The following is a 14,029-nucleotide window of genomic DNA, read 5'->3' on the forward strand; positions in this document are numbered from 1 at the left end:
GAGGTAGTCACGCTGCTTTATGACCTTGCTAATCACAGACGCATATCGAGCAAGTTCTGTCTCATTTACTACGCTAACGCATGTAGTGACTCCACGACAATATACTCCATCTTCGCGACCGTCTTTTGGTCTTTTTCCATCCTTCTGTCTGGTTTACTATGCGCTTTGGTGTCTCTCCTATGTTGCTTTCTGGAGCGCTTTCTTTCTCTACGCCTTCTCTTCTCCTCCTTCTTTTCTCGTTTGCGCTCCGCCTTGTCTGCTTTCCTTCTTTCTCTACTGTTGAGCTCAGCGCGTGGTTTTGACATGGAATTTTCAGTGGAGCTGATGCTAGAAGCACTAGATACAGAGCTCATGCTCGAGTCGGAGCTGTAGCTGTCTTCTTCTTTCTTCCTGATACGACGTTCGATCTGCTTTGCAGCCAATCTATCGAGAGAGTTGCGTTGCTCCATTGGTGGGGATACATTGAACGACAATGGTGCTATGTGAGGCATGAGCACTTGTAATCGGCGGTGTCCTGCTGTTTGGGGCAAAGAGCTGCTACCAAGGGGTCTTGACGAAGTCAGGAGTGGACAAGAAACGCGACAATTTTGTACTCACGACAATGGAGGCATGTTTAGATCATAGTGAAGCCTCTCTGCCAATTGTCTTTCCTTGTAGATCGAAACTTTCAGCCCGCGAGGCGCAAAGTATTCTCGGTTTGCTGTCTCCAAAAATCGGCTGGTTCGCGTTCTTGTCGTTGCAGCTGTTCCGATTCCGGCTACCATGTTCATGCTGGTACCAGCGATCATTGCCCAATGGTGCGGTCTAGCAGTTCTGTAAGAGTATGTATAGGATTCGAAGGAGATCTCAACGTACACAATGCCTACCACATGGCCTGCTGTATCCAGCGCCTGGAGCGGAACTGGTGGGGCCTGGGCGACACTGAGATTATCGAGGAATGCGACAAAATCCTTTTCATGAATGTTGAAGGAACGAAGATCGGAACTGTACGCTCGTATGAATGGGAACGGAGTTCCTAGTAAACCGCTTACATCGAGCCTCGGTATCACGACGGGTTTCTGCACGAATCTGTAAGTTGCGTTCGCCATTGCTGTTGACATCATGGCTCACCTGGAGGATTTGAGTTCTTGGCTGAACTGTGCTTGATGCCCCAGGAATCCAATCTGTTGCTAGATGTAAAAACTCGTCGTCGGATTGGGATACAATGTTCGGTGGCGATGCGGCTTCGTATGCTGCGAGTGCTTGGTGTGGCCTCTCGAAAGAATGGCTTTGGTAGGAAGGAGGATCCCATGGCATCATGGTATCATTATGTTGAGACTGCATGGCGTAGTTACTACTGTCCATTCAAGAGTCTAACATAGACTATAAGTATTCAGAGCCTCACGCTCAATACAAGATGAGCCGCAGCTTGGTGCATCGTCAGATGCTCGAAGCTTTGACTGTAGCCCAAAAGAGCCCATTCCTCGAGACTCAGCCTCTCAGGCACATAAGCAAGCGGGCATAATCAAGCACTATCAAGCTCAAAGCAGTGTAGATCATTATGCCAATGCGGCTGAATCCTCGAGGATACTAACCGCTTGTTACCTAGTGCAATTAGCGTCATCTGCTCGGATTGCCTATTCGGGCTCATTTCTCGAAACTCGCCGATCAGTCAGTGGTAGTAAACGCTCAACTTGGAATTCAGTCAACGAATGCGTGTTGAATGTACTGAAAAAGCTAGTTGCTTGAACTTTGGACGGTGAGCAGCTCGGAAAATGAAGCCACGTAACAGAAAGCGAGAATTGCAGGTGTGTCTAGTAGGCTCGTTTTTTGGTAAAAGTACTCCTTCAGCACAACCCTTGCCTATGGTGAACAGTACTACGACACGGCTGCCTGAGATAGAAAAGTAGGGTGCAGCAGCACACTCGATCGCGAGCGGATAACGCCTGCCACTTGGAGTATGCAGGCGCTGTAAAGATACATTGCTTTTATGGAAGTCGTTGTCTATCTACCTGACTGCGCCCTGATGATCGCATCGGCGAGCTTTCCGGCAATGGCATAGACGCTGGCACTTAGGTGCCCCGAGATTTGCGTTGGAAAGACACTGGCATCGACGACCCGGACGTTGTGCGTTCCATAGACTTTGCCTTCCATATCTACCACACCACCCAAGTTCTTGCTCAGCATTGCGCAAGTACTCACGGGATGCGAATTACCACCCAAAGACTTCTTGATCCAAGTATCCCATGCTGCATCCCTCCAGCTTGCATGCTCAGGTACTGCTTGGAAACCGGGCGAGATTTCACCTATAGTGTGCTCCGCGAGCGGTAAGGTTGCGAAATGTTTGCGTATACTGATCGCAGCAGCAGCTTGCACATACATGTCGATGGGCAACTGCAGAAAATTTGGATCGATACTTGGCGGCGAGTTTGCATCTGTCGACTGGATGTGTATTGAGCCTCGAGAAAGTGGTATCAGATTCCAGAGCTGTGCGATGATCTGGTGGTCTGTTGGGGCCCATAGGATCTCTGCTAACGGAACCGTGCTTGCTGGATCAAATACCAAATCTACTTGGTGCTCTAAGAGCTGTTTTTGGGTCTCGACGGATATGGTGTTGGGCGGGTAGTCTGCGACGATTGCTTCTGCATATGCACTCAGATTGGCCCGGATTTCATCCACGAGAGCTGGTAGTTCGTCTCCGAACAGGTCGGAAGCTGTTGGGTATGTAACGAAGGTAGGGTAACCCGTCCAGTTTGTGGACGAGTTATACGCAATCCCATTCTGTGGTTGATCTGGCAGATTCGATCCAACAGAGTGAAGTGGATTGACTGTCTTAATACCGAGCGGATCAAGTACGGCAGGATTACCAACGCCAGAGTGTTCAAGAAATGCTGGTGATCTAATCGAACCAGCTGCAACAACGACTTCCTTCGAAGCGCTGATGGTATGGGTGGCGTTTTTAGCATCAATCACCTCAACACCTGAAGCAACCACTTCAGACGTCGCTGACTGTTCTTCATCCCAGATGATGCGTGCAGCCGTGGTGTTGAAAAAGACCTGGAGATTAGGCCGTGATGCGATAGGAAAGTAGAAAGACCTTGCTCCATCTGCCCTTATTGGTCCGGTACTGTTCAGCGTCATAGGCCAGGTGTTGAAACCACGCATGTTACCGTCATTCGCATCCGTGTTGTAAGGATGACCGAGGGCTTCAGAAGTCTCTTTAAGTATGTCGACGAATCCTTGGCCAATGAGGTAAGGGGTGAAGCCCACGGCAAGCTCTCCATCTTTTCCATGTGCATCATCTTTGTAGATCGCGCCTTTCTTCTTTAATGCCTCACTTGGCTCTTCGAATCCCTCTTGCTTCAAGAAATACTCCAGCATACCATCCCAGTTCCAACCCTCGTTTCCCAGTTCTTCCCACGCATCAATCTGGTCCTTCTCGGCGCGCAGATATGTCATTCCATTGATCGTAGTGCTACCTCCCAACGCCTTCCCTGCCCAGTAGTTCAAGCTGTTGTTCCCCGCATACTTTTGAGGCGCAGTCATATACTTCCAGTCAATTGATGTGCCTATGAAAAGGCCATACTCTAAAATCGACTTTGGCACGTAGGAGACGTTTGGATTGTTGTATGCGGAATCTCCAGCTTCAATGACTGCAACAGTAACATCGGGGTCGGCGGATAGTCTGTTTGCCACAAGCAGGCCTGCTGGACCTCCCCCAACTATAACATAATCGTATGTCTCGGATGCGCAGTCAGCGCGAATGGCTAGGGCAGCGAGAATAGATAACCAAAACATGATGCGTCATAGGAATCGGAACATGAAACTCAACTCGGGTGCCCCTGGCGCGGCATCACGGTCTATATATCTGGGGTATGTGGAGACCCCGAGAAAGTAGGCCTCCCAAAACCTCCGTAGCGAGTTGTGTGCATGCAGTGGATCGCAAGATATGTCATTGGCTCGTTACGTCATTGCCAAGCTTAGGCTTGCCTAATTGTCGGGGTCAACAGCCCTATCAGGTACTCTTCTCGAGCCCACCCCTCTGAGGAAAAGCTGAATATCGATCATGATGCGTTCGGTACGATACCGTCACTGAGCAAGCTCTGGATGAAGAATGTACAAGTCGTCCTAACGCCGCCATCCGGACGGCGGTGCTTAGCTCCTATAGGCTCGTTGGAAGATGTGCTGGAAGATTTCCAATAGTCTTAACCAGGAACCACATGGTCTGGAAGCAGTCCAAGTACCCATAAGCTCGTCCATTTTCTCTACTCTTTTACCACCTGTTCACCATCTCAAGATACTCGGGAGAATGCGATAGCTTGTACTGAGCTATCCTGCACAAGCCAGTAGGTGTAATATTCGATCGTATTGCGTGATGGGTATTCGGTTAAGTCCGCAGACTTAATAAACACTGGCATGTCGCTACTGTCAAGAAGAAAGCCTGCCATGAGCGCGAAGTAGCTGTGAGGTCAGTTTCACACAAAGGTCGTATCGCATGTCCGCCTCCCACCGGCTCTCCAGTATCGCCATTTGAACATGTCGATGACAGCTTGGACTGAGGCTCGACAGTGGTTGGGAATATGGTGACGTGATGTACGCCGTGAAGCGATGCAAGATGATTGAAGCCTCACACCTCGCTGCTCTTGAGAATGATCGTTTCATTGTCGGCATCATGCTTGGAGTCGCCGCGATTTAGCAATACTCGTTAGCTAGAACTCGATCAATTGCAAACGATAGGCGGTAACTGCACGTTGGAAAGGATACGTAAGAGATCTAGGGAATGCCTCGCGGGGTCGCCTTGGAGTTTGTACAGGGAATAGAGGGTCGTCCTCGACTGCAGGTTGTCATCAGAAGTCGAGCGGGTTATGTCGAAAATCTTTGACTGGTTGTCATAGTGAGAAAATTAAGCAAATAGTTTGAGCAGTCGCCAAACATGAATGAACAAACTGACGGACTGCGATGTACTCTTTCTTTAGTGTAAATACGGAGTATGGGCTTCTGTGATATCCGATGATGCGTTCAAAACATACACGAGTGAATTATGATTCATCTGCTGATGTTTGCTTCTGATGGATGAGTGCGCGGACAGTGGTGTTGAAGTAACCGTTGACTGCCAAGACACATGTGAAAATGCCTGGGGAACGGCAAGTTCCGTTGCGGTAACATGCTTCCCCCTCATCGTCGCCTTTGCACAACAGACGCACAGCTCCACGTACATCAACATTGTCGCAGACAATCACGAGCGACTCGGCGACACCGAATCATTCGGCGAAAGGGTCTGTGCAAGACTAATCAGCCGACCGACGCGCACCTGTGTTTGGCGTCGCGGCTCTGGAGTTACCGAGGCACATGGCTTCCCCACACGAATGACATGCCCCCAGCCGGCGCGAACGGCCGCAACGTCGCGCGTCCGAGTGTCAGATATATTCTCATCTCGAGTTTTAGGCGTAGCTCTCACTCGTACATTCACCTCTAGATACCCGTTTTCCCATAGACTACAGTCAAAATGCCTTTCAACACTGAGCTCACCAGAGCCCTCGGCATCAGAGGTAACTCCACTGGCGCAACATGGAGAGCGAGTAGCTGACACTTAGACAGTGCCCGTTGTTCAGGGTGGTATGCAATGGGTCGGATACGCTGAGCTTGCTTCCGCTGTCAGCAACGCTGGAGGACTGGGCATAGTACGTCTGGCACTCCATTACACATTCAAACACAGTCTCACGATAGCATAGCTTACCGCTCTCACCCAACCCACACCCGAAGACCTGCGCAAAGAGATCCGACGATGCAGAACGATGACCAACAAGCCTTTTGGCGTCAACCTGACCCTCCTCCCTGCCATGGTTCCCCCGGACTATGCCGCATACGCTCGCGTTATTATCGAGGAGAAGATCAATATTGTTGAGACGGCGGGAAACAGCCCTGGACCAGTCATCAAGCAGCTCAAGGCTGCTGGCACTATCATCCTGCACAAGTGCACCACCATCAGACACGCACAGTCTGCGGTCAAGCTTGGCGTTGACTTCCTGTCCATTGACGGCTTCGAATGCGCTGGACATGTTGGCGAGACAGACATTACCAACTTCATCCTGCTCAGCAGAGCCAGGCAGTCGCTGGGTGGTATTCCATTCATCGCGTCGGGAGGTTTCGCAGACGGTCAGGGTTTGGCCGCCGCGCTGGCTCTCGGTGCCTGTGGTATCAACATGGGTACGCGCTTCATGTGCACTGTCGAAGCACCCATCCACCACAACATCAAGCAGGCCATCGTCGACGCACAAGAAACCGACACCGCTCTTGTCCTTCGGCGTTGGAAGAACACATCGCGACTTTTCGCAAACAAGGTCGCGCTCCAGGCCGTGGACGTCGAGAAGACCAGCACAACCGGCAAGTTCGAGGAGGTCGCTGAATTTGTAAGCGGAAAGCGAGGACGTCAAGTATTCTTGAACGGAGACAAGGACTTTGGTGTAAGTGCTACAATTCTCCTCCAAAGTTCGGCTAACTGATAAACCTAGGTATGGACCGCTGGCCAAGTAATCGGCCTTATCCACGACATCCCCACCAACGAAGAGCTCCTCAACCGTATCGAACGAGAAGCTGTCGAGACAATGAAGCAGAACCAAACGCTCTTCATTGAGGATGGAGAGAAGCCTGTCGCTGAAGGCGCTTCAATAAACAAGAAGTCGAACAACCCTCAGGCTGAGGTATGGGGCATCGGCAAGAGCAAGCTATAGAAATGTTAGACTGTATAGAATATTTAATCGAAGGAAGCATCCTCCGCATGGAACACAATAATGTCCCCAGCAGTCTCAAAGTGCATATCTACGCATACCCAAGCCCTGCAGTAGCGCGGTTATCGAGCAATGGCATGGTGCACGGAAGAAAGCAGTTTCGCTAGATTGCTGACCTCACGCGTAGGTTTCGTGTTGAAACTAGAGACCCTGTCGCCACTATGGACACCAACATCCCCATCTTGAGTCACGATGACGTCGAATCCACCCCATGATCACCAGGTACCCTATCCTACGAAATTACTTCTCGACCAACTACCACGGTCAGTCGAATATCCAACGCTTCGACCCTGGATTAGACTCACGAACCCGTTCATCAAGGAGCTATATTGCACAACAAAACCCTTTTCACGAACCTCATTTAGAAGACCACCATCATGTCCTCCTTGACAGGCCAAGAATCTTCCAACACTCAACCTAGAAACCCAGTCAACTCTGGTGAAGACACTGCCGGAACTTTCAAAGGTGATTCAAGCGTTCCATTCAAGACGGGTGGGTCAACAGACCCTGCTGGCTTGAGCGTTCCAGCGGATAAGGTAAGCTTTCCACCCATTATGCCATCTCTTATCACGTATGTCCTGCATGAAGAACAATATTCTGTCAACAGGATACTTACAATCGTAGTCTGCACCAGGCCAGCAAAACGCCTCAGGCACTTCGGAGCAACGCCGCGGAGAAGACGTGACGCAGAACACTAAGCAAGAGTACGAGGGGAGCAGCAGTGTGGGACAAAAGACAGGAAGCGAAAGTTTGATCGATAGTATAGAGAAGAGCGTACACGAGGGTGGTGAGGCAGATCGAAGTGGAGTAGACGTTGGGCAAGTCAGTACTGGGCGATAGGTAGTCAGATACAGGCATCTGGTTGGCTTGCATGTTTCATTAGACTTAAGGTACAGGCTCTTTCCTAGACATTAGGTATGCCTTGTGCACCTACAATAGCCTCAAAGATTGGCCTGAAGAGGCTGCATCTATAATCGAGACCAGACTGTGGCAACACAGTAACACCACTTCCTCGTACATTCCCAACGTCGCCAAGGACACCCAAACTCCAATCCCCTTCTATCACAGTAGCATTCTGGTCTTGGTATAGTCCACCCATGACGAGATCATAGGCGCCGACCAGAACACTACCCTCAGCTCCAGAACCGATCGCATTCCATCCTGGCCCAGCGTACGGGTTCTTCGCGAATCTGGCCCAGGTGCTCTGCATGAACTGTGCGAGAGCGTATTCTTGCGTCGTTGTATTTGCGCGTTCGTACGTACGGAACACAAGAGGAATCTCGGAGGCGTGGTATGCGCCGAGCTGTGGGTACGCTTGCGTATTGACAAAAGAAGCGTTGTAGTAATAGCGCCAGGTAGGAATGCCAACGGAGGCTGTCGCGTTAGCCCATAGTGCTTGTGGACATTGGAATGTGATCTCAGTAGAGATCTGTGAGATCACATCATAGTCGTTGCTAAGGCCATTACTTCCAATTGGGTATGCAGCTTCAATCTCAGGAATGAGTGCTGGGGCGAGGATTCCAAAGGTCGCCTGGACGTAGGCGGTAAGATTGGTTTGTCCAACTTGGAAGACACGCCCTTCCTGTGCATTCGTGCCTCCCAATACTGGTATGTGTGCAATATCTCCACTCAGGCGACGTGCCGCTGGATTTGATACCAACGTGGTGTTATCAGCCACTGGATTAAACACGAGAGAGTTCTGGTTGATGATGTTGCGAACAGCCGTTGCATTCGCGGCCCGCACACAAGTCAAGTTGCTTTCATGTGTACCCGGGCACCCGAGTGTCGCTGTCAGATTATTCCAAGCAGGTATGCTTGAGGTTTGAGGAGCCACGCGATAACTATATTGCCCACTCTGGAGAATGGCAGCCCGGAACGGCGGCGAACTACCCTTCGGAAAGCTGGTCAGTAAAGCATCAATCGAGAAAGCACCCGCACTTTCTCCAAAAATGGTCACTTTGGAAGCATCGCCACCGAAAGCGTGGATGTTGCGCTGAACCCAGTCGAGAGCAAAACGTTGGTCCAGAAAGCCGAGATTGCGTGCCGCTAGTGGCAGTTCCGGTGAAGCAGGAAAGCCGAACACTGTATGTTGTTAGAAAGGGGAGAAGGCGTTTTCAAAGCTTTGGTAGCATCTTACCATTCGTTCTGTAGTTAGTTGTCACTACGATGACATCTTCATAGGCAGCGAAACTGCTTCCATCGTATGTGTCTTGACCAGCATTACCAAATTGGAGTGAGCCGCCATAAATCCAAAACATCACAGCTCGCCCAGCACCACCTGGCGGAGTCGCTGGGGCATAGACATTGAGGTATAGGCAATCCTCCGATTCCTCGGGTGGTGGGTTGTTGAAGACAGCTTGTGTAAACTGCGAGCTCGACAAAGGGTCTAACGACATTAGCGTATCTCAATAAGTTTAATCAATCTCCCATACATCGAAACTGTTGGATACATGCTGGCCTAAATTCTGTGGCGTTGACCGGTTCTTGGAAAGGTACGGCAGCTTGTGGTGGAGAGAACCTTTCTGGTGGTGATGCAAATGGGACACCAAGATATTGATGCACTGGCCCAAGTGCGTAGGGAAGTGAAGTAGATTTTCCGATTATCACTCCGGCATCAATAGTCGCTGTTGGTACCTCACTGTCAGGGGTATAGTCTGCCCAAGTTGCAGTTGGACTAAGAGAAACAAGCACGAGGCCAATGAGGCTGGACGCAGAAGACAAAAACATGCTGATGTTACGAAGTCCTTACTACTACCACAAATCAGCTTCCCATGCTCTTTATACTAATTCGATGGCTAGCAGGCGCGAACCCGAGGTCAAAATGGTAGTCACTTTCGTTGCAAGCCATGTCGAGCTTGGCGTGCATTACGCTGCAGCATCCATGAGGGTTTCGTCCAAACAAAGATGCTTTTTACTACGCGGGGCCGAGGCATACAACCCAGCTCTGCAGCTAGGAAACGTAAGGGCGTCATAGCCATCCCGTGTATGCATTCAGATTGAGGGTGGTACGCAGCTCGCGTCGTTGAGATTGGTGTTGCCATGCATTGCTTGCTAGAGACATAAAAACTTCCATTTGATTATAGCAGCAGGTAAGTTGGAAATATCTAGATGTGGAGAATGCACGAAGAGGCAAGTTTCGAAGAGAAAAGAGGTGTGAAGCTTTCCCACTAAGGGTGACGCGGGATTTTGCGGGGTGCGTCTCGCTTCGCTCCCCTGCCATCAGCAAGCCTCGCCAGAGTCCATTGGGCGGAACAACAAAGCGCCCTTCAATTGTCCCTCTCCATCAACATCGGCAACCACCCGAAAAACGTTGAGATACTCTCGATTCACGATCCATTGTGTTGAAACTGTCATAGCTACGAAACCCAGCATACTGCAGGCGAACCTGCGATTATTCAGACCAGCACCCGGCTCATTCGCGCTCCCGTCGTCATTCCCGGCGACTTCGAGATGTCAATTGAACCATCAGTTCACGAATTTAGTGTATATCTCCTGTATTTTGACACCCGAAACTAGCCGTCAAGTGAAAATAATAAAAGCACAGTACCGCACCATCTAAACTCCAATTTAGGCAGCTCAGTAGAAGGGGATTGAAGGCGCACTATCCTCGCCTGACTCCAACTCTACACAATCCAAAATAGCAAGCTTGGCCACCTAAACAAATCATCCTTTTTTGGAGCATAGAAGATCGTTACCTTTTAAATTGTTCTCTCTCTCAATGCTTTGCTGTGTTGGATGAGCATCCATGCAACGCCACTCCCATGTGGAGTTCCAAGGATAGCCTTTCCCTCTTCACTTTGTATATCGAATGTAATACCGGGCCAAAGTTCGTACATGCTACGACCATGCATCTTGATAATCTTATTGAGCACTAAGAGGGTCTCGGAGTTCTGAATCTGAATGCGGAAGATATAGTTAAGCGATATGGGCTGGACAAGTGGAGAGTGGAAAGAGGAGAGATATTGCAGGAAAGCTACGTCTGACCAGTGGCGCAGTAATGGTAAATCAATATATCCTTTGTCTCCAGCATCGTCAAAAGCTGCTGCATGGGAAGGTGAGAGATTGGTATCCGCAATGAGAACGCCAGCGCTCGGGTTGCTGACTTGAGAGAAGTATCCACGTATTGTCTGAGGCTTGTTAGCACATGTCCAACCTTACAATAAGCTGTGGCGTACCGTTTACTCATCTGTTTCTGCTGTATACACTCCATGTTGATGATGTGTCCTGACGTTCTCTCCTCCATCATATATCATCTTGTGGTTGACGTTCAGGTCGCGGAGCGCTCTGGCGGTACATTCGATTTCGAAGCTAGTCTGGTTGGTCTCCAGGTAATAGCCATGCTGGGCTAGTTCTTTCGTGTGCTTGAATGCGCTTTCAATGGACGTTTTGGTCTTCTTGGTCAACATTTGCAACAGCTTAGTGCCCTTCTCGACGGCTGCCTCATAGTCTTGGTCCTTTGCCATTCTAGAGCAGAAACAGAGAGTGTGTGGCTTAGAAATTAACGGAGAGAGGATTATTTGGAAAAGTGAAAGAGGGAGGCTTTTTGTGAAGGTACTTTCTCGTATGAGAGCGAGAGCTGCAAGGGTAGGCTTCACTATGGATCGAGTGTCAACACAATGCTGTTCGCGCGGTCAGGCCTTGCTTCACCACTCGTACCATTGACAGCTGTATCTACTGCTACGTCAGGATCTCAACCCTACGCTTCGTTTACCCATAATACTGCGAGCTATGATCGAGACAACAAACATTACCTCTCGGTGCCACTTCCAACGCAGCAAAAGCAGCAATCGTCTTGTAGAAGCCTGCGAAGCTCTTGAGCATAGTAAATATGAAAGGAAGGATAAAGCAGAGGCTTCGTTGGAGGCTCTTTTTGGGGAGGCTGGGATCAGGAGGAAGTGTGATGCGAACAGCGATGAGGTCGGGGAAACAATGCAACGACATGGCGGACGGCAGGTTCTATATCGTGATATTCTGGTAAACGGAGAGTGTAACTGGTTCACATGGGCGGATAGTATTGGAAGCAGTCTGGATGATTATTCGCGGCGTTTCAAGATCGTGTACTGCTGCTCAATGCTCAGCGTATTACTGATGGTATTGATATTCTGGTGTCATGGTGATCGAACGATATGGAGCCCACCATATTTCAGCCGGAACGCCTTTGCTACATGATATCAGGCCAATCGGGCCTAGGTACTCCAGCTTCTTTTAAGCGAATTGAAGATTTTTCCAGTTCCTGCGCGAAGTTTCAGGATCATGCCGAACACCTAGCGGTCTCGTATCCAGTCCTTCAGACTGGCAATACTTGATCGTCTCCTTCTTCTTAATCCGCTGCCCTCCATGCCGATATCCATGCTCCTCCTTCCGCCATCTATACTCCTGCGTCCTTTGCTCTCTGTATCCAGCACAACCACGAGAACGGTACAGTTGTCTGCACCCTTCATGTTGCCCTCCCTCGAAGTCAGCTCGTCGGCAATCTGCTTGGCCTCCTTCCCAGACTGCCATCCGTCGACTGCTAGCCGTGTGCATTCCTCTGCCTCTTTCGCTGAACCAACGCCGTCTGAAGCGAGCAGTATAAGAGACTGACCATGGAGAGTGCGAACGGTGAAATGCGCTTTGTTTGATACCAGATCGTGTATTGCAGTCCTTCCTGGAGCAAGACCTGTTTCTACGCCAGCCAGATCTGAAAGGTCGTGACCTGCTAGACGGTTGACGCGAGGCTTCTTGTAATCCAAATCTCCTAGAGCGCGCGACATGCTCACGCCGCCGATGCGTGCAATACCGGATCGGTAGTTGATCTCGCCACCTGCGTCTTCTACCCTTCTCTTCTCCAATGGGCTGTCTGGCGCATGCTCCACGCTTAGAGCCTCCACGTTCCACCCCAAAGAACTTGTGCCGGAGTCAACCCGTGAGGGGGATTGCGGCGATAAGGATTGTGGAGATTGTGGTTCGTGATCTGCGAAGAAGACATGGCTGTCGCCTAGATTGGCTTGTATGAGCAAGTTTTGCTTCGTGTCGACGAGAACAAGAGAGACGGTTGAGCCTCCGTCGAGGTTGTCACGGTCGAGTTCGTGATCTACGGCTTTGAGGGCTAGCTGAATGGCATGTTTGTACTCGGCCGTATTTGATGCCTTGGGGTTGCTAAGATGGTGTTCGAGATGTGTATGGAGATGCTCCGCAACGTGGTTAACAGTCGCCGTACCCCCACTGTGATCCCAAAGTTAGTCTGAAGTCATTACCTCATGATACACGGTAGCACTTACTGGCCATCATACACAGCAAAGAGAGCGAGATCTTTCCGTGACTTGATCGAACCTGGTGTGAGGGTAATGTAACGATCTTCTTGGTCTTGTCGCGCCCCCAGAATCTGTGGGGAAGATGTTAGCGGAGAGTCTCGGTCGCTGCTCGGGACAAGCGGCATCTAGAAGGCGGGAGTATGCAAGGGACACACTACGCACCCTGCTGACACCGACGTCGATAATGTTAACGCTCATTGTTAGTTATTTTTCTTGAATGAATGGGTTTCCGCGTGGGATGTGGTAATGATAGTTGAGCGCCCCGTGTTTGTTTTTACATCAATTGTACCTCGTCATAGGCCAAGCAATGCCCAGCAACACCTAAGGTGGCCATAAGCGGCGGCACACGCGACCATCACAGCCACTACGTCATCTGCCCTCTCGACGTGCATAAACTGAAACCAATCAAGGGACTGCCCGCGCCACAATTTATTGGTTTATGCACTCAGCCTCAATTGCCTAGATCATTGTGATGCGCAAACGTGCAACTGTTGAGCAGTCTAGAGCGTGGGGAGCGTGGAGAAAAGAAGGGTCATAGTGGGGCACGTGACGTCGTGTCCTGCATGTAGAACGCGTTCGGCCCAGAAGTTTTATATGAACAAGCAATTGTGTACCTGTAGATTGGTTTGCTGTTGCGTCTTCACGAAACCTCCGTTTTCAACGAAGCTACGCTTGACAGCCCCGAATCTGTGCGCGATATTCGAGCAGGCGGGGAAGTCCGCCCTCGTGATGCGTTGTTTTTGACATTTGGTACGTCGATCTATCAATGCTTGGCAGTCGAGCGGGCTTCCTCGTGAAGCCTGATAGATGCTTGAAAAGGCTGAGATGTGTTGATAGAAAATGCCTCATGAACTTGCACTGCCTCAAAAGCTAAGAGCTAGCAAATACGGGCAGCTAGTTCGGCCCTTTCGTGACACCCACGAAATCCTCATATTTTCGTCCGAGTCCATTCTGATGTCTTCCGCTGAA

The 14,029-nt window shown here is 50.2% G+C and overlaps 7 protein-coding genes across 7 annotated transcripts; 2 read left to right on the top strand and 5 right to left on the bottom strand.

The window, feature by feature from the left end:
• Positions 1-68: 68 nt before the first annotated feature.
• Positions 69-1,088, bottom strand: J4E82_008600 (uncharacterized protein; the record flags this gene model as incomplete). Its single annotated transcript, XM_051734831.1, has 4 exons — positions 69-163; positions 338-549; positions 598-804; positions 856-1,088. The coding sequence occupies 4 exons, from the start codon at positions 1,086-1,088 to the stop codon at positions 69-71; spliced, it is 747 nt and encodes a 248-aa protein (XP_051585412.1).
• An 895-nt stretch (positions 1,089-1,983) lies between these two features.
• Positions 1,984-3,777, bottom strand: J4E82_008601 (uncharacterized protein; the record flags this gene model as incomplete). The annotated part of the gene is made up of 1 exon (XM_051734832.1): positions 1,984-3,777. The coding sequence occupies one exon, from the start codon at positions 3,775-3,777 to the stop codon at positions 1,984-1,986; it is 1,794 nt and encodes a 597-aa protein (XP_051585413.1).
• Positions 3,778-5,485: 1,708 nt separating this feature from the next.
• J4E82_008602 (uncharacterized protein) lies at positions 5,486-6,710 on the top strand (the record flags this gene model as incomplete). Its single annotated transcript, XM_051734833.1, has 4 exons — positions 5,486-5,528; positions 5,578-5,660; positions 5,712-6,443; positions 6,492-6,710. 4 exons carry the CDS (start codon positions 5,486-5,488, stop codon positions 6,708-6,710), a joined length of 1,077 nt encoding a protein of 358 aa, XP_051585414.1.
• A 434-nt stretch (positions 6,711-7,144) lies between these two features.
• Positions 7,145-7,607, top strand: J4E82_008603 (uncharacterized protein; the record flags this gene model as incomplete). The annotated part of the gene is made up of 2 exons (XM_051734834.1): positions 7,145-7,303; positions 7,392-7,607. The coding sequence occupies 2 exons, from the start codon at positions 7,145-7,147 to the stop codon at positions 7,605-7,607; spliced, it is 375 nt and encodes a 124-aa protein (XP_051585415.1).
• A 64-nt stretch (positions 7,608-7,671) lies between these two features.
• Positions 7,672-9,494, bottom strand: J4E82_008604 (uncharacterized protein; the record flags this gene model as incomplete). The annotated part of the gene is made up of 3 exons (XM_051734835.1): positions 7,672-8,849; positions 8,905-9,153; positions 9,200-9,494. The coding sequence occupies 3 exons, from the start codon at positions 9,492-9,494 to the stop codon at positions 7,672-7,674; spliced, it is 1,722 nt and encodes a 573-aa protein (XP_051585416.1).
• A 971-nt stretch (positions 9,495-10,465) lies between these two features.
• J4E82_008605 (uncharacterized protein) lies at positions 10,466-11,230 on the bottom strand (the record flags this gene model as incomplete). Its single annotated transcript, XM_051734836.1, has 2 exons — positions 10,466-10,894; positions 10,997-11,230. The coding sequence occupies 2 exons, from the start codon at positions 11,228-11,230 to the stop codon at positions 10,466-10,468; spliced, it is 663 nt and encodes a 220-aa protein (XP_051585417.1).
• Positions 11,231-12,031: 801 nt separating this feature from the next.
• On the bottom strand, positions 12,032-13,185 carry J4E82_008606 (uncharacterized protein; the record flags this gene model as incomplete). The annotated part of the gene is made up of 2 exons (XM_051734837.1): positions 12,032-12,971; positions 13,028-13,185. The coding sequence occupies 2 exons, from the start codon at positions 13,183-13,185 to the stop codon at positions 12,032-12,034; spliced, it is 1,098 nt and encodes a 365-aa protein (XP_051585418.1).
• Between the last annotated feature and the right edge of the window lie 844 nt (positions 13,186-14,029).

The sequence above is a fragment of the Alternaria postmessia genome (assembly GCF_024291825.1).
Source record: "Alternaria postmessia strain BMP 2775 chromosome Unknown scaffold_71, whole genome shotgun sequence".
Lineage (NCBI taxonomy): Eukaryota > Fungi > Ascomycota > Dothideomycetes > Pleosporales > Pleosporaceae > Alternaria > Alternaria postmessia.